The sequence below is a fragment of the Myotis brandtii genome, unplaced genomic scaffold, assembly GCF_000412655.1.
Source record: "Myotis brandtii unplaced genomic scaffold, ASM41265v1 scaffold1071, whole genome shotgun sequence".
NCBI classification, from domain to species: domain Eukaryota; kingdom Metazoa; phylum Chordata; class Mammalia; order Chiroptera; family Vespertilionidae; genus Myotis; species Myotis brandtii.
This window is the reverse complement of record NW_005353634.1, coordinates 1208003-1231676: the sequence shown is the minus strand read 5'-3', so window position 1 is coordinate 1231676 and position 23674 is coordinate 1208003. Positions and strand designations below refer to the sequence as shown.

Here is a 23674-nt window from a genome sequence, read left to right as displayed (position 1 = left end):
AAAAAAAAATAGAATAAGCTTCCCTGTAAAAGCAGCACTGTTGTGACATTTTAACTTTATTCCTCTCCTTCTTCCTCACCCTCTCCTTCAACAGAATCCACACCAACCTCCTCATAATCCCTCTCAAAGGCAGCCATGTCCTCATGGGCCTCAGAAAGCTCTCCTTCCTCCATGCCCTCACCCACGCACGTACCAGTGAACAAAGGCACGCTTGGCATACATCAGGTCAAACTTGTCCAGGCGACCCAGGCCTCAGCAGTAGCTGTGGTATTGCTCAGCGTGAACACAGCTCGCTGTACGTTGGCCAGGTTTCCACCTGATACCACAGTGGGAGGCTGGTAATTAATGCCAACTTTGAAGCGAGTGGGGCACCAGTCCACACACTGGATGATCAGCTTCGTCTTGATGGTGGCAGTGGCAGCACTGACATCTCTGGGAATCATGTCACCTCTGTACAACAGGCAGCAAGCCATGTATTTACCGTGGTGAGGGTCACATTTCACCACCTGGTTGGCTGGCTCAAAGCACACATTGGTGATCTCTGCCACAGACAGCCATTCCTGGTGGGCTTTCTCAGCAGAGATTTTGGGCATAAGTGGCCAGAGGGAAGTGGATGCAGGGATAGTGCATTGGGTTGGTCTGGAGTTCTGCCAGATCAACATTCAGGGGCCCATCAAATCATCGGGAAGCATGCCTGACCGGCATGGCTCAGTGGTTGAGCATCGACCTATCAACCAGGAGGTCATGATTCGATTCTCAGTCAGGGCACGTGCCTGGGTTGTGGATTTGATCCCCAGCAGGGGGATGTGTGTGCAGGAAGCAGCCAATCAATGATTCACTCTCATCATTGATGTTTCTATCTCTCTCTCCCTCTCACTTCCTCTCTGAAATCAATAAAAATATATATTTTTTTAAATCTGAGGGATTTAGTGATGGAAGACACAATTTGACCTATCACCCTATTCTGGTTAGTATAGGTTGGGCGCTCAATATCAAGTTTTCTACAAGAGATGAAGATGTTCTCATTGTCAACCATGAAGGCATAGAGTGCTCTAGGGTGGTGTGGGTGATGAGGATGGAGGAGTAGGGCTAACTTCAGCTGTGGAAACCTGGGGGGCTGAGTAAATGGAGAACGCCTGCTTGTCACTTGGCATCTGGTCATGTACAGTCCCAACCTGTTCTAGTAGAGCTCCCAGCAGGCATTGCCGATCTGGACACCAGCCTGTCCAACGTGGATGGAGATGCACTCACATGTGGTTGCTGCTTTGCGGACAGGAAGAGGAGAGGTTGTTGCTTTTTACAGCGAGTCTCTTAGGCAGTTGATGTAAGAGAACTGGCTCAACTTTTTCTTATAATGTCATGACTTTTCGCTGCTTCTTGGGAGCATTTCCAGCACCACTAGTGAGTGGCACTTCATATTGCACCAAAAAATGAAAACATTATTTTTTGCTGCTATACACAATTTGCTGAAGAGAGGAACTTCTCATGAGGAGCGATTAGCATCACATGGCATTTGTTTTTGGTAATCCTCTCCCGAGGATATTTTCTCATTGATTTTTAGAGAGAGCGGAAGGGAGGGGGAGAGGCAGAGAGAGAGAGAAACATCGATGAGAGAGAGACACAGCTATTGGTTTTCTCCCACACACACCCTGATCAGGGCCAGGGGAATCGAGCCTGCAACCAAAGTATGTGTCCTTGACAGGAATCAAACCCAGGACCCTTCAGTCTGCTGACTGATGTTCTACCCACTGAGCCAAACTGCATAAGGTTCACATGGCATTTTAATTGGATACTTGCAACACTTGGTCTCATTGCAAGGTGGCTAGAAAATTATCACAATAGTACAGTATATAATACAGTTAACTTTATGCATTTATTTAATTGTGCATCCTTACAATTGTTTACTTTTCTCTACTGTGAATGGTACCACATATGATCTGTGTTTGCACGTTTTTATAAACTTTAACTTTTTGTAGTAGACTTGTATATATTTTATGATAATAAATGATAAAATAGACTACTGGTATCTACATATATTTTATGTATTCATGACATACGTAATTTTTCTTAAGTTTTTAAAAAATATTTCTAGAGTTTGTGGTTTGTCTGCAAGTTTTTCACATTGTTGCAAATCTCTAAAAATTTTTCTGATATATTTATGAAAATAAAAATACATATAAGTGGACCCATGCATTCCAAACCCCTGTTGTTCAGTAGTCAACTGTATAATAAAAAATCTTCATTTTTAAAGAAGCATTTCCAATATGTCATTTAGTCAACCGTTCTCTAGATAATCTTCCTGCTTTAGTTCCACACATCTATAATAATAAAAGTGTAATATGCTAATTAGACCGGACAGCCAAACGACCTTCCAGACGTCCTTCCAGACGACTTTCCAGATGAAGCGGCAGCTGTGAGGGCTGAGTCCCTTGCATGAATTTTGTGCATCGGGCCTCTAGTCTATATATATAAAAGCCTTTCCAGTCGCTATGATCCTCACTGACCACCAGGAGGCAGATGCTCAATGCAGGAGCTGCTCCCTGGTGGTCAGTGCACTCCCACAGCCAACCTGGCCAATCTCTCCTGGTTCCTCCCCATGGCCGGCCAGCCCCAATCAGCCCCGATGGGGGGGTGGGCGCGGTGGCCAACCTCCCTCGGCCCCTTCCCCTGGCCCGGCTAGCCAACCTTTGTGGCCCTCCCCCCACCTGGCTGGCCCAGCCCCAATGGGCCCCGATTGCTGGCCAGGCCGAGGGCCTCTAGTTTTTAATAAGAGGTTGATTATTGAATTCTAGAGAGAAACATTATTACAAACTAGCCCAATATGTTTACAATCTGGAAAACATTATTTTTTTTATAATTTGAACGTATTCCTTTGTTTTTCCTGTCAAGCATATTTGTTTTTCTAGTCATGTTTGGTTGAGCTCATAAGAGACATGTTCACATATAGTGACAGAGGGATCAAGACCACAAAGGTGGGAAGTCATAGGTGAAAATAGTTACATGATGGTGGTTCACTTTAAATTGTATGATTTCTTTTCATAAGAGGAATACTAATACAATTATGTGTTAAGACATCGGTTTCTTTTTTTAAAATTCTTTATTGTTTAAAGTATTGGTTTTCTTTCTGGGCTTTTGATTTTTGAGTGGCAAGGAAAAAACCTTTTCAGTTTTTAACTTTCTGAGTGAATATTGTGGTTAAATGAGGAATGGCTTGTGGTTACCCCTGAATCCTAAGAACCTAAGAGTTGTGCAATAGCTAATTATATAAATAAGATGATATAATTTCGGCAGAATGTAGAGGTGGAAATATTTAGATATGTAAGTTTGAGAGCAAAGCCCTGATTCAACGTGATACTGGCTGTGGTTTTGTGAATAGATTTTTTTTTTCTTTACGTATAAAGTTTTGTTCTGATAGCACTCTTTACCAATTAATATGCTTGCTTATATATTTGTGACCTGGATCTTTTTATATTGCAGATGTTGTGGTTAACAATGCTGGGTGAGTATTTATTTTTTTCATTTTTAGTAATGTGCATACAAAGTTTTTTTATTTTTAACTATATACTTCTTCCCCGCACTAACCAATATAATATCAATTTTTTAGAATTCTGAGGGACCGTTCCTTTAGTAGAATAAGTGATGAAGACTGGGGTAAGTTATTTTTAATATATGTCTCTGGAATACTAGTATACCTGTCCATTTAGCCTTTTAATATTTGATAAATTTCTACATTTAAGAAAAAACTTGCTTTTATCTACTTCTGCTAATGTAAGTAATGCATAAGCTTTATAACTGAAAATGATAAACAGTTGGAAATAGCTGATTTTTTTAAACATTTGAGAAATTTTAAAAAATTTAAATCAATTGTCAGAAGTTATTCAAAAGGATTTTGTGCCTGTTGATTTGTTTTTCCCTTGAGAGGTTGTCAGCATTTCCTCGCAGTATTAACTCTTTCTAACAGCCTGCAACATGCTTCTCTGGCTGTGTGATTCTTATTTCAAGAGCAAGAGCAGGATATGGAAGGTAGCCCGGGGCACTAAAAATGATAGAAATCTTAGTAATGGGTGGGAAAACCTAGATGTAAGTTTGAAGCTTCTAATAAGTAGGAAAATTTTCCATTAGGAAAGATTGAGTTTAGATAATGAACAAATCACAGTTAGGAAAAAAATGTTTTTCTGTTCACTCTTCTTTGCCCTTGCTTTCATTGGCTATCAGAACTAAAACAAGCAATGGTGGCTGAGACAGTGACAGGCATGATAACTGAGATGAATTCTCTCATCATTTGTAGTGGGTGCTCCTGAGGAATATGGCCACAAATTCTGTTAGAAGAAGCAAAATATATCTTTGTGACTTAGAGTGAAGCAAAGAAGGGCTTTTAGTTTCCTCTTCCCTTATAGGAATTGGAGTAAAAAAGAAGTGAAGATAAGATTTGTTGGCAAAGGGGGTTTATGTTGGCACTTTCTTTTCAGCTCTTGTTGGACTGGGATGTTTCCTCCTCTGGTTTCATCCTCAGCTCACCATCCTAACTACTACCTCCCTACCCCCTTTAAGTTTCTTTTTTTCACTCTTACATTATTCTTCTAACATATACACGAAAACATTTGATGAGACCCCCAGATTGAAACAAAAATAAGTAAGAATGGTTAAAAACTTAATAATTAAAATTTCAAATTATATCTAAATAAATTGAGTTAAAAATTAAATCTACAGGTTTTTGTCTATCTGAACCATTCCCCAGGTTGTCTATTCATTAGATTAGTATTCTTTCTCACTTTCTCCGCCCTCCCTCTTTTCTCTCATTTTCTACTCCCCAACCCCCAGTTCTCTCTAACTCATTTATAAACCCTGGGAAAAATAGGGATATATACTGAGCATTTTGTAAACATTTCTTGATGATGAACTGTGTGGTTTGTGATTATGCTTTAACTAATGTTTGTGTCAAGTCCCAACTATATATGTAAAGTTAGTGATTTTTTATATAAAGTAGGCATAAATTAAAGATGGCATTGTACCATGCTTACCTGTCATGGGAAATACCATGATCACCAAGGTGTTTTTCCCAGGGGGAGCCTTATCCATTGCATTCTGCATATGCTGACCCCTGTGATTTCCCCAAATGTGGGAAATTCGACTGCATAATTTGTGGTAGTGGAGGACTGCGTTCTCGCTCACACCTATGAAAAAAAGATGTCATTGTATTTAGATATGTACAGGGTTTCAGTAATTTTATCATAAGTGATAGGCAAAACAGGTATGATTGGTTTTTCCTAACGAACAAAGGCAAAAATATTTACTCAGTTGATTTTGAATGCTAGGTTTAAAATGAGTTTATAAGTAAATCATTGCTTATGTTGATTCTGAGACGTCTATTGGAATTTTTGACAAAATATATACTAAAAATAATTTCTTGTTTTAGATTTAATCCATAAAGTTCATTTGCGGGGCTCATTCCAAGTGACCCGGGCAGCATGGGATCACATGAAGAAACAGAAATTTGGAAGGTAGAGTTGCATATGCTTTCCAGGGGGATTAGAAATGTGTGTGGGTTCTTGTGTAGAGGGAATGATAATTGCTTTGATATTGAGGAAAACATCGTCATATATGTGTGGGCTTTTTAGGTGTAGTTTTGGCACATACCCTCTCATTAAATTGATCATTTAGTTATAGATTAGCTGAGCTGGACAGCTTTATGTATTTTTTTCACTTCCTACTTTTCATTATTAATGATTTTTCTGCTGTGCTGATATTTTAGCCATGTAAACATTGAGGACTTACCTGTACTTTATTCTCTAACCAAAATATCATTTTGTGTATCCAGTGACTAACTCAGGAGAAATGAGTGGCTGTTTCCTGTTAGTTGGTACTTGTGAGACATGAGATAGTCTTTATAAACTGTTTAGGAACTCTACAACTCTCATAGTTGCATCTCTGTGAGTACTCAGAACGTGGTAGAGCTAGTAAATATGTCAGATTGGGTAAGATGATGAGATGACATTGTTTTAATATGAGGCATTTAATGTTATCCAGAAAGGGAGAGGGTCAAAGTGGTGAGTACTGAAGAATTAGAACTGCTTTATCTAATATTTCTTACTAAAATTTTAACATATGTATTGCCAGTTTATTTTATATTTATAAATATTCATTGTTGTTTTCAATAGATAATGAATGAACATTCTTATAATTGAATTTATTTGGTTCTAAACAGGGATTCTTTTTAAAACAGTTAAATCTTATAGTTGAAGTTTGAGAGATTACTTTTATTATTATTATTATTATCATTATCATTTTTTTAAATTTTATTTATTGATTTTAGAGAGTGAAAGGAAAGGAAGGAAGGAAGGAGAGAGAGAAACAGTGAGAAAAAGAAAGAGGGAGAGAGAGAGAGAGAGAAACATTGTTCTGCTGTTTGACTTATTTATGCATTCATTGGTTGTTTCTTATATGTGCCCTGACTGGGGCAACCTTAGCATATTAGGATGGTGCTCTAACCAACTCAGCTACCTGTCCAGGGCCGAGATTAATTTTATTATTAATATTGTTTTAGGTATATGAATCATGATTGTAAGAATCTAATGGCAATATACAGAGTTGTTTTTGACAGGTGTAATAGTACTGTAAAGAACAAAAGACATACAGTTGTAGCATTATAAAATCATAGCAAAGATGATATTGGGGGATTGATTTTCCTTTTAGGATAATTATGACTTCATCGGCTTCAGGAATATATGGCAACTTTGGCCAGGCAAATTATAGTGCTGCAAAGCTGGGTCTTCTGGGCCTTGCAAATACTCTTGCAATTGAAGGCCAGAAAAACAACATTCATTGTAATACTATTGCCCCTACTGCTGGATCACGGATGACCAAGACTGTCATGCCTGAAGGTAAGTAGCTTAGATTTTTCAGTGCTGTTACCCACAAATCTGTGTGAAGTGAGCTTTGCAAAAGTATTTAATTTTCTGAATAGTTAAAAAATTATTTTCCTACAGTTTAAAATAGCATTATGTATAATGTGTGTTCATTACAAAAATTTTAGAAAAGCACAAGAGAAGGATTAAAAAATGAGCCATAATTCTACCACACTGAGATACACTTTCATTCTTTTTCTCTGCATAGGTATATACAGTATACATAAATATATTTTTTACAGAATGTGGTAATAGCATTCTTACTGTTTTATAATAATAATAATTTTAAAAAATAATTAATAGACTATTGAACCTTTGGTTGTTTAGTAGCATGTTGTTTAGTCTCCATGTGTTTGTATTTTTTCTAGATTTTTCTTGTAATTGATTTCTAGTTCCATGCTGTTGTCAGAAAAGGCACTTGATATGATTTCAGTATTCTTTAATTTATTAAGACTTGTTTTGTGGCCAAATGTGACATATCCTGGAGAATGTTCCATTTGTATTTGAAAAGACTGTATTCTGCAGTATTGGGATGAAAGGTTCTGTAATATCTATTAAGGCCATCTGATACAATATGTCGTTTAAGGACAGTGCTTCCTTATTGGTTTAGTGGTGATGAACTTCCTTAGTTTTAGCTTCTCTGGGAAACACTCCTCCAATTCTGATTGATAACCTTGCCCCATAGCATATTCTGGGATGTAAGTTTTTCCTTGTCATCATTTTAAATATCTCTTCTGGCCTATAAAGTTTCTACTGAAAAATCAGTTGATAGTCTTATGGGGTTTCCCTTGAATGTGACAAGTCAGTTTTCTCTTGCTACCTCTAAAATTCTCTCTCTGTCTTTTAACTTTTACCATCTTTATTATAAACTAGAGGGCCATTGCACGAAGATTCACACAATAGGCCTTCCTTCCCCTTGCTGCCGGCACCGGTTTTCCTCCGGCACCCGGGACCCAGGCCTTTGGTCCAGCTACAGCAGAGAAGCCAAGCCTCGAGGTTAGGCTTCTCCCCTCTGGCCACAGTGAGGCTTGGCTTCTCCGCTGTGGCTGCAGCGGACCGCTGTGACTGCAGCGGAGAAGCCAAGCCTGTTCAGTCTTCAGTCTTCACTCTGGCCGGAGCCTTCAGTCTTCGCTCTGTGCCTGTGTATGCAAATTAACCCGCCATCTTTGTTGGGTTAATTTGCATACTCATCCCAATTGGCTGGTGGGCATAGCAGAGTGAAAACCAATTTACATATTTCTCTTTTATTAGTGTAGATGTCTTGGAATAGATTTCTTTAGGTTCATGTTGTTTAGGACTCTCTTAACCTGGATGTCTGTTTTCTTCTCCAGATTAGGGAAGTTTTCAACGACTATTTCTTCAAATGAGTTTTCTACCCCTTTCTTTCTCTTGCCCACTTCTGGGATCCCTATAATGTGAGTGTTAGTATGCTTGATGTTGTTCTATAGGTCCCTTAAACTATCTTTATTATTTTTTTTCTTTTTGATGCTCTGATAGAATGATTTCCACTATTATGTCTTTTAGATTGCTGATCTGTTCTTCCATACCAACCACTCTGTTGTTAATTCCCTCTAGTTTACTTTTTATTTCAGTTACATTCTTCTGCTCTGATTGCTTTTTTCTTGTGTGTGTGTTTTTTTTCCTTTGTTGAAGTTCTCCCTGTGTTCTTTCATTCTTCTCCTGAGTTCAGTGAGTATCTTTATGACTATTACTTTGAACTTTTTATCAGGTAAATTACTTATGTTTGTTTAATTAGTGTTTCTGTCTTATTTTGTTCTTTTGTTTGGAGTGTATTTCTATATCTCCCCATTTTGTTTGACTTTCTGTATTTGTTTCTATGAATTAGGCAACACAGCCACTTCTTCCAGTCTTGAAGGAGCAGCCTTGCATAGGAGCGTATTGATTGTGTGTGCCAGGTGGTTTTGGCAGGCTGGCTAGAACTGGAACAGGCATAGTTCTGAGGCATCCCAGGACATGCTCTGTCAAGGCCATTTTGGTGGAATGGCTGGAGCTGGAGCAGGTGTGGGTTGGAGTGTCCTGGGGCACTGCCATGCTGGGGCTGCCTTGGTGGGATGGCTGGAGCTACAGTGGGTGTGGGCCTGGAGGTCCTGGGGGGCACTGTGTTTTGGTTGTCTTGGCAGAATGGCTGGAGCTTGGGTATGTCCTGCTGGTGCTGCCTTGGTGGGACAGCTAGATATGGAGGAGGCATGGGCTGGGGGTGACCTAGGGTATGACTCACCAGTTCTACCCTGGCAGGGCAGTTGGATTGCATGCAGGTTTGGGGGGTCCCAGGACACTCTGCACTGGAGCCACCTTTGGGGGATGGTTGGTGCTGGCGTGAGCCAGGCACTCAGGGACATGGAATGGCCATGGCAGGCCAGCTAGAGTGCCTGCACTGTGCTCTCACCCCTGCTATTAAGGTGGGGGGGGTAACATAAAAATGATGCTCTTTGCTACCTCTGATCCTGGAGAGAGTTCCAGCAGTTCTCCACCTGTGTGGCGGGCACACTAGGGTTTGTAAATGGATTTCCTCATGTATAGGCTAGGTGCCCTTTAGACTGCTGTTTTCTTGCTGTGCCCCAGGGCAGGTGGTCTGCATGCGGGCCCCTCAGTGATATTCCTACTGCAGGCCACTGTGTTGGGGATGGGTCCCCTCATTACCATGTCTCCGTATCGCCTACCCTTCTTTGTCTGGTCCCTATGCCATTTGTTGTGCAGAAGCTGTTCAGTCAGCCCCAAGTGTCTCTTCAGGAGAAATTTCTCTGTATGTAGGGTATATTTGGTGTGTTAGTGGGAGGAAATGAGTTAAAGATCTTTCTATGTCATTATCTTGCAACCCTATTTTGGTTTTTATTACCTTTTTTAATAGCTTAGAAAAAGCTGAAAATTAATTTTGCACAGATATTTCTTCTCTCCCTCTGAAATATCCACTTACAGGCTATTATAAGAATTATTTGTTAAAAAACCAGATGTTATAAGTAATGTGTGCAGACATTTGCAGTTTCTTTTTTCTATTTGAAATATATTTGATAAATGGAAAGAAATGTATGTAACTTACATGTTTCTTACATGAAATAAAACATAATCCTAGAACAGTGATGGCGAACCTATGACACGTGTGTCAGAGGTGACACGCGAACTCATTTTTTTGGTTGATTTTTCTTTGTTAAATGGCATTTAAATATATAAAATAAATATCAAAAATATAAATCTTTGTTTTACTATGGTTGCAAATATCAAAAAATTTCTATATGTGACACGGCACCAGAGTTAAGTTAGGGTTTTTCAAAATGCTGACATGCCGGGCTCAAAAGGTTCGCCATCACTGGTCTAGAATGAATAGCCATGAACTAACTTCCCAAGTTATATTAGTTATTTACTGTTCTGTGATAAATTATTTCAACATTTAGTAGACTAAAACAATAAACATTTATTATCTCACACAGTTTCTGGGATCAGGAGTTTTCAGTGGCTTAGCTGGGAAGTTTTGGGGTTTAATGAAGATGTTTTCTGTAATGATATTTAATGAAGATATTTTCTGGGACCCTGGTCCTTTGAAATTTTGTCTGGGTCTGAGCATCCACTTCCAAGCTTATACATGCACATGACAGTTAGCAGGAGGGCTCAGTTTCTCATAATGTGGTTTTCTCCATAGGACTACTCTTGGTAGGGCAGCTGACGTCCCCCAGAGCTAATAATTTGAAAAAGAGAAACAGCCATCAGACAGAAGTTGCAGTATCTTTTAATTTTAGAAGTGTCCTATTCTAGTGGTCACAGAGAGCAATCCTGGTACATTGTGGGAAGGGACTACAAAAAGGGGTGAATAAGAGGAGATGGGGAATCACTGGGGCCTTTTTGAAGACTAGCTGTCATGCAACCTCTAAATCGGGGCATTACCAGTAACTTAAATCTATGTTTGTTATTCTTTCATCCCAACCCTCTTGCTTCCCCAAGATGTAATAACTTAAAGAAAATGATTGGTTTTCATTTCTGTACCATTTTTCTTAAAAAAAAAATACTAAACCATTTAAATATTAATTACATTTAAAAAATAATAAATACATGGCTAAAAACTATTTGGTTTGCTTGTTTTGATATTCATAAAATTGTAATATACTGTATTTTTTGGGTGGGTTGCACAATGTTATATTTCTAACATTAATTTATATTATTTATAGCTGTAGTTCACTCATTTATATAATAGTTCTGTAATAATCCATTATGTGAATTTATCTAATTCTTATTAGTGGACATCTGGGTTTGTTTCCAGTTTCCATTCTTGTTCATGTGTCCAGAGTCACACAGCAAGGATATTTCTAGGTTGTGTACTTAGAAGTAAAATGGCTGAGTTATGGAATATACTAATGCTAAACTTCACATAATGCTAAATAATTTTCAAATGGGTTAAGCCAATATAACATTCATCAGTGGTTACAGAGTTCTCACTGACCTATGGTTGGATTGGGGTTTTCCAGGATCACCCCAGGCTCCATAATTCTCTAGAAGAATTCACAGAACTCAGCAAAGCTGTTATGCTCATGGTTGTGGTTTTTTATAGTGAAATATACAAGTTAAAATCAGCTTGGGGGAAAGGCATACAGAGTGAAATTCATGAGAAACCAGGATGGAATCTGTAAAATGTTGCCAGCCAGGGAAGCCCTCCTGAGCCTTGGTGTCCAGGCTTTTTATTGGAAGTCAGTCATGTAAGCAAGCAGCTCCTGTGTGATTTACCTCAGCCACTCAGACTCCATCCCCTCAGAGCAAAAAGACTTCTCCGTACGTCACATCCTTAGCATAAATCATCTGATCAAACTGGTTCAGCATGGCCCAGGGACTCACTCCTACTAGGCCGCATATTCCAAAGGCTCAGAGCTCACCCCTCAGGAGCTGGCCAAGCTCCAGTCCTGAAGACAGACCTTTCTTAGGATTGTGCAAAGTTTAAGCAACCCTGGCCTGCTGAGTTAACCCTTCCCTATGCCTGGTCCTTCCCCAAAACTTGGCATTGTTTGTATGTGTCAGTCTAGTGAGTATAAAAGTGTATCTCATTGTGATATTCTCAGGAATTTCACTTACCTCCTTCATCCTGTTTTTTGTTCATAAAATCGGGCTTAATAAGATGCTAGCTAACGTTGGAGTTTGGAATGTATTTTGAGTACTGGAAAGCAAGAATATTTACTTAAATTATTAGTGACAATATGTGAAATAAAATGCAAGTCAGAAGTATTTTTCCTATATGACATGCTCTTTTCTCTTTTTTTTTTTATCACCTAAGTAATAGATGGTGAGTTGGATTTCATTAATGTGTTAATTGTTGCATTCAATACTATAAAGTTAGTCAACGCAAACATCTGTATAGGTTAAGAATTTGTTTTGTCATGTCATTTAAGAAGTTGGATTCTCCCTTTGGTTTTCTCCTTGTGTTTATAACAGAGAGTTGAGAACAGTGTACCATTGGATTTTTTGCATACTTGAGAACTTTTAGAGGCTATGAAATGAAAAGTTTTTGGAGCTGCTCTTTAATTTATAGAGACTGTAAATGTCATCTTTATTACTTTAGCATATTAATATAAAATTATATTTCATAATTTCACAATTAAAATGTGCAATTATTTTATTCTTTAAAGATTATAAAGTATATTAGCAAATTGTATCCCATTTGAGCCTTGGAACAACTTGATGGAATAGGCAGGGAAAGCATTTTACTTACCATCTTACTGAGAAGACATGTCCAGGGGAGTTGAGTGATGTGTTCACAGTCCTAAATTGCCTGCTTGGCAGAGCTAGCAGTAAAATCCAGGTCTTCATACTCCTTGTGTGGTACCTTTCTGCTTGGTTACATTGCTCACAGAAAGGATGCAATGGGAAAATATTTCTTACACTTTGTTACTCATCAGTAATGGTTGCAAGGTTCATTTCACACCATCATCTTATGCAGTTGCAAGGTTCATTTCACATCATTATCTTACACGGTTGCAAGGTTCATCTCACATCATTATCCCACTAACATTACAGTTGTCAAGGCTGTGTTTTTTTTTTTTGTGTGTGTGTGTGTGGTTTTTTTGTTTGTTGTTTTTTGTTTTGTTTTTTAGTTTTCTAGCTTCTGGTTAAATGGCTGGGAGAGTGAAATAGTTTTGGGAACGAATGGTAGCTAAGTTCCTATGTCATACATAGCTCTGCTCACCAGTGTTTGCCTAGGCAGCTGTAACTGACTTCTCCTGAATAGTATGTTATCCATCTTGGAAAAGGTATGTCTGATGTATTTAATATTCGAACTTGAGAGAACTTTAGGAATATCTCTATTGGGATGGAAAAAGTTCTTTGAAAAGCCTTGAGTGTTAGTCTAATTTTGTACATCTAAATTAGTTCTTGTTATTTGAAATATCTCTGAATTGCCTATCATTTTACAAGTAAGAAATTTTCAGAAAGTAACATGATTGCTTAAGTGTGTACATATTCTTGTTTATAAACTTGTTTGGGGGGTATTTATTTCAGATATTCTGGAAGCACTGAAGCCAGATTACGTGGCACCCCTGGTCCTCTGGCTGTGCCATGAGAGTTGTGAGGAAAACGGTGGCTTGTTTGAGGTATTCTGTACCTTCTTGCTTTCTTTCAAAGCAATATTGTGTAATTAGATATGAAAATGATTTAAAAATTAGTATTTTCCAATTGCTCACATTTTTAAAACAGCATCAGTTGATTTTTTAAAAATCTTATGGTTATATTATAATTAAGGAATGTTTTGAGAAAGTAACTGCAACTTCATAAATTCTCTTTTTACTTTCTTCTTCATTTCTGATATTCTTACCAAATGAAAATGTGGCTGGTTTGGGGTGTATAATCAAATATAGAAAGTCTCATTGGGTTTGAGAAGCTCAGTGGTAAAGTGGAAGGGTGAGCTTAGGGCTTAGAGTCAGCCAGGTCAGATTTTTAGTTCTTACTGGTATTCTGGCAGTTGCTGGCTTGCTGGAATTTTGTACAAATTAACCTCCCTGAACTTTAGTGTGTTTTTTTTTTGTGGCAAACAGAAATCATACTTTTAAACTCTTAGTATAGAACCTAGTACATAGTACCTAGCAGTCACCCCTCAATTTAAATATATCAGTATAGCAGGAATTTAGTCTGGGTGTGATAGATCAGTAAACACAGCTTACTATTTATCTTAACTTTAAAAATAAACTCTTCCCTTTTTCCTTGTTGCAAAGCTTTAAATGTTTATTGTAGAATTAAAAAAACAAAAAACCCCATATAATTACATCATCCATTGAGACCCATAGTCAAAGTCCATTTAGATCTCTTTATGCCACTTTATGCATTTTTTTCTCATTTGAGTTTGATCTCTTTTTACCTTTCTAGCATGAACTGTTGATATATTTTATGACTCCCCTCCTCTAGTAATAATGAACCTGTTGTATGAGGAATAGAATGATATCTAAAAATATTTCTTAGTAGTAAAATAACCTGACTCAGTTTGAAGTGGATAGTATTTTAGCCTGATTCATTGGAACAAAAAGCAGATAAGTAAATAAAAAACAGTCTATCCATGTTTAAGTGGAGATATGTGCCTCTGTTTCTTAATCACACTCATTGGGTGTGAATTGTGGACAATTAGAGTGGGAAAGAACTTTACTACACTAAATTTACAGAGGAAGAAAATTTAATAATATCAAGCTCAAAATTTTACCTGCCTGTTTTTTGTTTTTTTTTTGGTGTGTGTGTGTGTGTGTGTGTGTTTAATCTTATTAGGGAATTAAAAAAATCTTTTTACCTTTTACAATTATTTAATTTCTGGGAACAAAAATAATATGTGCTTTTTGTAGACAACTTCAAATATACAGGAAAATATTTAGAAGAAAAAAATCACCCACATTACTACTATTTAGAGATAATTACTATTAATATTCTTATGTATTCTCTTCCAGTCTTTTATTAGATGTGCATTTTACACCCCAGGCTGACGCTCCATCCACTGAGCCAAACCGGTCTCAGCTAGTAGTCTTTTTTAGATATGCATTTTACACACAATAAACATACACAGGATCCTGGGTAGATGAAATTCTGTGTGTTGTTTTCTTTTATGATATTGTGCACATTTTTAGTGAGGAACATTTGGTATGTATGATTGATAAAATAAAGTAAGGTATGTGTGTGTGATATCCTGACTTAAACCTTGAAAGTAAAGTCCTAATAGATAACTGGGATGGCAGATACAGTTCCTTTGGCTCAGTTGAAGCTGTTGTTTCTAGCACCTGAGAGGAGCTTGTAGTTTGTTGCTTCACTCCCCAAACATGATAAAAAAAAATGGTATCTCTTTTGACTATTGTCAAAACCACTGCTGATTTATCTACTTTGGCAGCATCAGGACTGATGGGTCTGTTATAAAAAGTGTGGGCCTGTTAATATAAAGGCAAAGGGTGATTAAAAAATCAGACCTTTGAAAAAGATGGGAAAAAAAAGTCATACCTTTAAGCCTATAGCCACTAAGATGTGTACTGTCCACTGGTAAGTTTTCTTCTTTCCATACATGTGTGGAATTCTGGCACACTGAGTAACATTTGAAGACATGGCAAACAGGTTTTCTTTACGTACAACATTTTCTTCTGACAATATCTTTGAATGTTCTCTAGAAAAAAATTTATCTTCTGTGTGGCAGTTAATATATTTGGTCATTTGCTTTACCTTTACATAAAGATGTTTTATTAAAATGACTACACTTAGTTCATTAACTCAGATCCTGGTTTTATTTTTCTTTGCTTTTAATATTTTTATCCACTAGGTTTTTCTAGAGGGACATGTATTTCAAGTCTGTGATGTGTTAGGCAATTTTATAATTTATATTTTTTAACCTTCATGATTACCTCATTGAAGAGTGTATTATTATCCTTATTTTACCTAAGTGGAAACTTGGCTTTAGGAAAGTCAAATAATTTGACCAGGGTCACATAACTAGTCAGTAAGAAGAACTGGTGTTAAACCTTGGTTTCTGACATCAGAGTCTTTTTTCTACTACATGATTTCTACTACATTGTGCTGCTTTATATTTCTACTGTGATAACATGAACAGTGCAGTCACGAGGGCCAGTGGATATTTGTATTGTTTTTATCCTTTGTCATCTAGTATTCTAATATTCTTAGTAAGATAGTTGCCTGTTTTTTACATTTTAAAAATTTTATTAGTGATTTCACATTAGATGGTATAACTTTTTTTCCTCTTCTTGGTAGGTTGGAGCAGGATGGATTGGAAAATGTAAGTCTCTTTTGCTATACATTATTTCCATATCTTTAAACCTGCATATCTAATTAGAGCTGGATAAAGATCTTGTCAAATGCCTAACCATTGAATCTAGTGCGCACACACACTCAGTCTCAAACATTGTTATACCACCAGGTATTCTAAAACCTGGAAGTTGTCCTGCAGACTGTAGCATTTTCAAGAATCTGTTTTATTTTCTTTCTGTTGGCAGTCCTTATTGAGGATTTGCCTCTTCTTATCCAGAACTGGCTCTTCCTTCAGACAGCATAGTCTCTATATTGATGTCCTCCCACATCTCTGGCATGCCATGTGCTTGTTCTTACTGTTTCAGCAGGAGAGTGGGACGGAGGGGGAGCTGGTTTTTAAAAGATGGGAAGAGCCACAGCAGGCAAGTTCTCCAGTTCTCTCATTTAATTCTTTTTTCCTTAGAGCATGAGACATCAAGAGACATAGAGTCACATGGACAATTTTGTGGGACAGAAATTGCAACTGATCTGTGGAAATTATTTCCCTTCAATTCATTTAGCTTTAAGCCTCTCTTACCCCAGCCCTTAAACCTTGTGAGCTCCAGATTGAATAATTGCTTTTCTAAGGCAATTTTTAAAAATTGTAAAAATTCCTGTATCCCAGTTTATGTTTGCAGTTGGCTAGTGGTATAAAAATTAATTGAATTATTTAAAAGGTTATCATTACTGGAGAGCATTGTAGATTATCAATATTTTAATCTCTTCTCTCCAGTTATTAAAGTAAATTTTCATCTCTTCTCTCCAGTTATTGAATTATATTACTCAATTAAGTGTCTTATGACATCAATTTTAAAAAGGAAAATCCATTCTTACAATAAAAGCTGTATCTGGGACTTTATTAATAGGAAAGCTCTAGAAGCAGTCATTTCTGTCATTCTCCAAGATAGATCTTCAGTTTAATAATCATCTGAATCTGACCATTATATTTAAATAAGTTACTAGTGGTTATTTATTACTGTCTTTTGAAAAGAAAACAATGTTAATTCTCATGGAACTTATGCAGTAGTAATGATTTTTGTGAATCTGTGAGTGCTAGTTGACTTCCTGTGGAAAAGGAGGAAGAACAAAGGGAGGAAAAGGGAAAATTATTTTGATATAGTATTTGGCTGTCTGAACTTTTTGATCTGTTATCACTACTAGTCCTCGGTTTACTATCCAACGAAGCTCTGTTCTGTTATCTTGAAGAATATTTCCCGAATGATCTGTGGTCATGAAGTGAGTTTTTTTTTGCATGATAGTATGTAAATAACTTTTTCTGATTCAGCATTTCATTCTGCATTTAATAGTGTTTGGTATAGTAAGAGGAAAGGTTTTTTCCTTCAGTTTCAAATATTTTCTTAAAAAATTGACATTATCTTAATGGATTTGTTATTTTAGAAATATCAACTTTAAGGCATCTAGGAAAAGAAGTGGAATCCTTTTTCTGAATTTCCTTTTTCTTAAAGTTAAAAAAATTCAAGGGACTCTTATGAATTTTACTTTACTTAAACTATGTGTTCAGTATCTTATTTTTGTTTCTAAAACCAGTGCGCTGGGAGCGGAGCCTTGGGGCAATTGTAAGACAGAGGAATCAGCCGATGACTCCTGAGGCAGTGAAGGCTAACTGGAGAAAGATCTGTGACTTTGAAAATGCCAGCAAGCCTCAGAGAATTGAAGGTAAAGAGTCCCACTCAGTCCAGTCCTGGCTGGGGAACCAGAGGCAATTTATTCTTTTTATGGAATTTCTTTGTATTTTAAATGTGATGACTTAGACACATAAATCATCTTGAGTACATTTTTTACTCTAATATGTATTAGAACTCTTCAAATTTAAGATATGTATGTCACTCCCACTGTCAGTTTTTCAGGTTTTTTATAGTCTTTTTTTTTTTTTTTGGTGTGTGAGGTAAGTTATTCATTTGTGCTTAATGCATCTACTTCTCATTTGGTGGTTCGTTTCAAAGTCTTCCATTATCTAACCATTTGCTCCTTACCTGACCTGATTTTTCGTTATTTCTCAAAAGGTTTATTTAAGCCTATTTTATTTAGGGTTAGCTCTGTTCTGTTTGGTGCAAAGATTTGCTGTTCTAGCACTTTGTCTTTGCCACTGTTTCTCTGTCTTTCTAAAATGCCTCTTCTTCCTTTTATTAGGACTTCTTTAGAAAAGCTAAAGGCCTATATGTTCAACAAAACCTCCCCGGATATTCTGGGCTACACTAATCTCTCTTGTAGCTGAACTGTTACAACTAGAGCATCTAGACCAGCCGTGGGCAAACTACGGCCCGCGGGCCGGATCCGGCCCGTTTTAAATGAAAAAAACTAAAAAAAAAAAAAAAGACCGTGCCCTTTTATGTAATGATGTTTACTTTGAATTTATATTAGTTCACACAAACACTCCATCCATGCTTTTGTTCCGGCCCTCCGGTCCAGTTTAAGAACCCATTGTGGCCCTCGAGTCAAAAAGTTTGCCCACCCCTGATCTAGACATTACTGCTTCTCACTGCTCTTGTTTCATAGTGTGGTTTCTTAATTGCATAGTAAGTGCCTTTAAAGGCAGAGACTATATCTTGTATGTACTTCTTTAGTAGTTGGTGTTAGCATAGCACAGAACTCATAGAAAGAATTTAGTAATGCTTGTTACCTTGAATTATTGAATCATCTATGATATGCCACAGAAGTAGATAACCAATAAAAGTCACATTATTTTTTCTACTATAACTCACATGTGCATATCTATACTAATAAAAGGGTAATACCAATTAGACTGGACATCTTCCAGACATCTTCCGGACATCCATCCAGATAAAGCCACGGTGGCAGGGGCTGAGGCAGAGGTGGTTAGGGGCGATCAGGCCAGCAGGGGAGAGCAGTTAGGGGGTGATCAGGCTGGCAGGGGGGAGCAGTTAGGGAGCGATCAGGCCAGCATGGGGGAGCAGTTAGGGGGCAATCAGGTTGGCAGGAAGAGGCAATTAGGGGTGATCAGATTGGCAGGGGAGCAGTTAGGGCAGTGGTCAGCAAACTGCGGCTTGGCAAACTGCGGCTCGCGAGCCACATGCGGCTCTTTGGCCCCTTGAGTGTGGCTCTTCCACAAAATACCGACTTCTGCGCATGGGCCACGAAGTTTCAATCGCACTGTACGTGCATGCCCACACGTGGTATTTTGTGGTATTTTGTGGAAGAGCCACACTCAAGGGGCCAAAGAGCCACATGTGGCTCGCAAGCCACAGTTTGCCGACCACAGAGTTAGGGGCATCTGGCCAACAGGCAGAGGTGGTTAGGGGCGACCAGGCAGGCAGGCAGGTGAGTGGTTATGAGCCAGCAGTCCCAGATTGTGAGAGGGATGTCCCAATTGGAGAGGGTGCAGGCTGGGTTGAAGGACCTCCCCCGACCTGTGCATGAATTTCGTGCACCGGGCCGCTAGTAGTATATAAAATTTAAAGGAAAGATCATGAATTAGGGTTATTTCATAGAGAACTCTTTTTTCCCTCTTAGTAATTATATATTTAATGTTTGATAGAATAATATATCAGAAAAATGACTATTCTGTTTTTTTTCCTTAATAACGCTTAGCTGCCTGCTGGTAAATACACTGAAATTTTATTGTGCTTTTCCTCAATCAGATGATAACATAATTGTTATGTCATTAATGGTAGCATTTTCTATATTCTGTATTTTGATATTTGAGATAAATTTAGTCTATCAATAGCAGTTTCCTATCAATGTAAATGAATGAAAGGAAAAAGGAAGAAGTATATTAAAAACTTTCCTCTGATGTCAAAGTTCCACTTTATTGACTTGAAAGTATTGGACTAATATAAAGAAAAAGCTAACTAAATGAATTATGTTATTATAAACTAGAGGCCTGGTGCATGAAATTTGTGCACGGGTAGGGTCCCTAGGCCTGGCCAGTGATCAGGGCCTGTTGGGGCCTTCTGGCAGCCAGCTGGGGCCTTCCTTCCCTGTCTGCTGGCTGCTGGCCAGGGCCTTCCTTTGTTCTGCACCGCCCCCTGGTGGTCAGCACACGTCATAGCAAGCAATCGAACTCCCTGTCTCCTGATTGAATTCCTGGGGGACACTTTGCATATTAGCCTTTTATATATATAGATTGCAAGCTATGTCTTGTATTTGAAGTACAGGTAGAAGAAAAAATTTCACACTTTTAATAGAATTGAGACCCTCTAGAAGTGGTCGCCAACTGGTAGTCTGCGGACCACTGGTGGTCCATGAGGTCCGAAAGGTTGGCGACCACTGGTTTAAGGAAACCTTTGGAGCAGCGGTTGCCAATCAGTGGTTCACAGGACCACTGGTGGTCCATGAGGTCTAAAAGGTTGGCGACCGCTGGTCTAGAGCACCTACCTGTATCCACTTCTCATTTTATAGATGATGAACTAAATCCCAGAAAAACTAAATAAATGTTCCAAGCTTTCTCAGTGTTTGAGCCATGAGTTAACTCAGGTTGTCTCACTCTGAGTGTGGTACTTCCAGCTTCATTTAGGTGACTTTCAGTTAAATAGCCCCCTCTAGGCGGCAGTTTGAGTGGGGAAGAAAGTATAGGACTAGTAGGAAAAATCCTCTCCAATAGTGTCACCATGAGGGGCAGATGTCCCCGGTCCTCTCACATTCTGTAGTTTGGTTGTAGTTTTTCTCTGAGTTTAGAAGGAGGCCCATAACTCTAAGGTTTGTTAGAAAGGTCCCAGCGCCATTGGAATCGTATGGCATATGTGGTTGCTCCATGATTCTTCTTTATTAACCTTAAGACCCCAGAATAGCAGTTTCCAAAACCTGTATGGAGGCACTGGTCAGAATGACCGTTTTGTCTGGAAGAATTTTTAGTACTATCTTCAGAGCTACTACTTGAACAGAGACCTAGGGGTAATCTTGGCATTGTTTGATCCTGGGGAAAGGGTGATGGTGGTCAGAGAAGGGAAATTAGTTGTCCCTCCACCAAACAGAAATTGCATGTCTGTGGATCCCACTTTACAGAGTTGTAAAATTGCTCAAAGACATTGCAAAGCTCAGAGCCTCCTTAGGGTCATAACCTGGGAAGAGCATGTTGGACAGTGTCTTGTTTTCAGTTGAAAACACCCAGTTATCTGTAGTCTATTTCAAAGTCTTTCACAACTTTTTCCCATAATAGCCTGACATTATACATTCAGTTCATGAGTGCCAGTCTAGAGTCTGCAGCAGACTTGCTGAATGTTATAGGAAAAATTATCTAGTACAGTGATTTTCAACCAGTGTGCCACAGCAGGAACACTGGTGTTCCTCAAGAATTTTTAAAGCATTGACCTCTTTTCCCTTAGACTTTCAAAAAAATGACAACAACCAACACAACAATAGCTGTTCGGTGTAAAAGAATCAAAATTATACCCTTTTTTTTTTTTGTCAGATTGGCAAAAAGTATATTTTTGGTGTGCTGCAGAATTTTAGTAATGAGATTTTGTGTGCCATGAGATGAAAAAGGTTTAAAGTTGCTGATGTAGCACATTGTAGCTTTCTTTAGTCACATCTTTAACAAAGGCATTATTATTGTTGTTGTTATTTTTTAGAATCAACTGGCAGTATAATCGGAGTTCTAAGTAAAATAGATTCAGATGGAGGAGTTTCAGCAAATCATACCAGCCATGCGGCATCATCAAAAGCCACCTCAGGACCTGTAAGTAGGGAAAAAAGCCTAAAGCTGTGCCTTCTTGGGAGACCTTTTCCTGCTCTTTTTTCTTTTGTTTCATACAAAGCATATTTTCCAAGCTATTCATCTGTTGTTTAATAGGAAAGATAAGTGACCAGAAAACTTTTCTTAAAATATTTACTAAATATTTATAAAATTTGAACACAAGGCTAAAATATTAAATGTAACCTTTACTTTCTCTTCTTCAGTATAACTAGGTTTCCCCCCCCCCCCCCAGAAGCATTGATAATCCTATGTTAGTCACTATTTTTCTAACTTATTAGAAAAGGCTAATTTATATAGTGCCTCTTCTGAGTCATTTCTTGTAAGGGAAAGCTTTGATAGAATGTACGTATTTTTAGAAATGTTCCAGCATGGCTGCAAGTAAAAAGCCTCGCATTGTGTCAGAAATTCTAATAGAATTGTGATTATAGCTCATGAAGTTTGCAGATTTACAATCTCTTGTACTTATCCTTTAAAAAAAAAACTTGTAATGCATAAATAGTAAGAAGTAAATTGTTTGACACATGTGATTTTGGTGTTTTGTGACTCAGGACAGACATAGTGATAAAATTAACCATCTAATTTTAACGCTGAGAATGTGATCAGTTTATAAGTGTGCTTTTACTTCAGGATAGGAGTTGGCAAACTTCTTTAGTAAAGGGCCAGATAATAAAATGTTTTAGACTTTCTGGACCACGTACTATTTCTAACACATGCTCTTCTTGATTTTCTTTTTTTTAACCACCAAAAAAATGTAAAAACCATTTTTAGCTCTCAGCATTGTTTGGCGACTCCTGCTTTAGAAGGAGTGATTGAAAATTGGGCACCATTCTTTTATAACCTCATATATGCTTTACATATTAGCTAGGCATATCATCACTAAATAGAAAACTACAACATCCATTTAGATAAGGTACATTCCTAGGAAGGAACTTCAGGTAAAATCTCATTTCATGTAAAGCCATAATGAGGCATTCTAATTTACAAGCATTAAGCAGTGTTTTGCTCATCTGTTTACAGTGAATTTTTATGTAATAGATATTATAGGGCAGTTCACTATTCCTACTTATAATAAATACTAGGGGCCCGGTGCACAAAAATTTGTGCACTGGGGAGGGGGTTCCCTCAGCCCAGCTTGCCCCCTTTTTTTAACCACCAAAAAAATGTAAAAACCATTTTTAGCTCTCAGCATTGTTTGGCGACTCCTGCTTTAGAAGGAGTGATTGAAAATTGGGCACCATTCTTTTATAACCTCATATATGCTTTACATATTAGCTAGGCATATCATCACTAAATAGAAAACTACAACATCCATTTAGATAAGGTACATTCCTAGGAAGGAACTTCAGGTAAAATCTCATTTCATGTAAAGCCATAATGAGGCATTCTAATTTACAAGCATTAAGCAGTGTTTTGCTCATCTGTTTACAGTGAATTTTTATGTAATAGATATTATAGGGCAGTTCACTATTCCTACTTATAATAAATATGTGGTTTTTTAAATTTAATTTTTTATTTTTGGGTAGCTAATAGTTGCTGAGTTAACAGGGCTTTCCAGCTTCAAAGATAGGAAAATTTAAAACGAGACATACTGTTAGCAAGTAATAAAAATGTAATTACCTGTAAATGCAGTCCTTTTCCACACATTATCTAATTGGTTTCTATTTTAAAAAAATTTAAATATCATGAAATAATTATAATACTCCATTAAATTCATTAAAATAATATTTTAATCACATCTTTTCAAAAACAAAAGTAGGTATGTAAGCAATGAATATTTATAGATATTAATGTATATTCAATTTTTTTGAAAAATTGAAGTTTTAAAGATGAGTGCAAAAAT

At 37.6% G+C, this 23674-nt stretch overlaps 1 protein-coding gene across 2 annotated transcripts in view; it reads left to right on the top strand.

Moving 5' to 3' along the window:
• The window catches only part of HSD17B4 (hydroxysteroid (17-beta) dehydrogenase 4), a 66694-nt gene that overhangs the window by 13823 nt on the left and 29197 nt on the right, over nucleotides 1–23674 (top strand). For both annotated transcript variants that reach the window (XM_005857090.2, XM_014541633.1), the window contains exons 5-12: nucleotides 3478–3499; nucleotides 3605–3651; nucleotides 5417–5501; nucleotides 6694–6881; nucleotides 13398–13489; nucleotides 16125–16149; nucleotides 17709–17837; nucleotides 21710–21816. In XM_005857090.2, the coding sequence (XP_005857152.1) occupies nucleotides 3478–3499; nucleotides 3605–3651; nucleotides 5417–5501; nucleotides 6694–6881; nucleotides 13398–13489; nucleotides 16125–16149; nucleotides 17709–17837; nucleotides 21710–21816 (695 nt within the window). The remainder of the gene's footprint in view (nucleotides 1–3477; nucleotides 3500–3604; nucleotides 3652–5416; nucleotides 5502–6693; nucleotides 6882–13397; nucleotides 13490–16124; nucleotides 16150–17708; nucleotides 17838–21709; nucleotides 21817–23674) is intronic.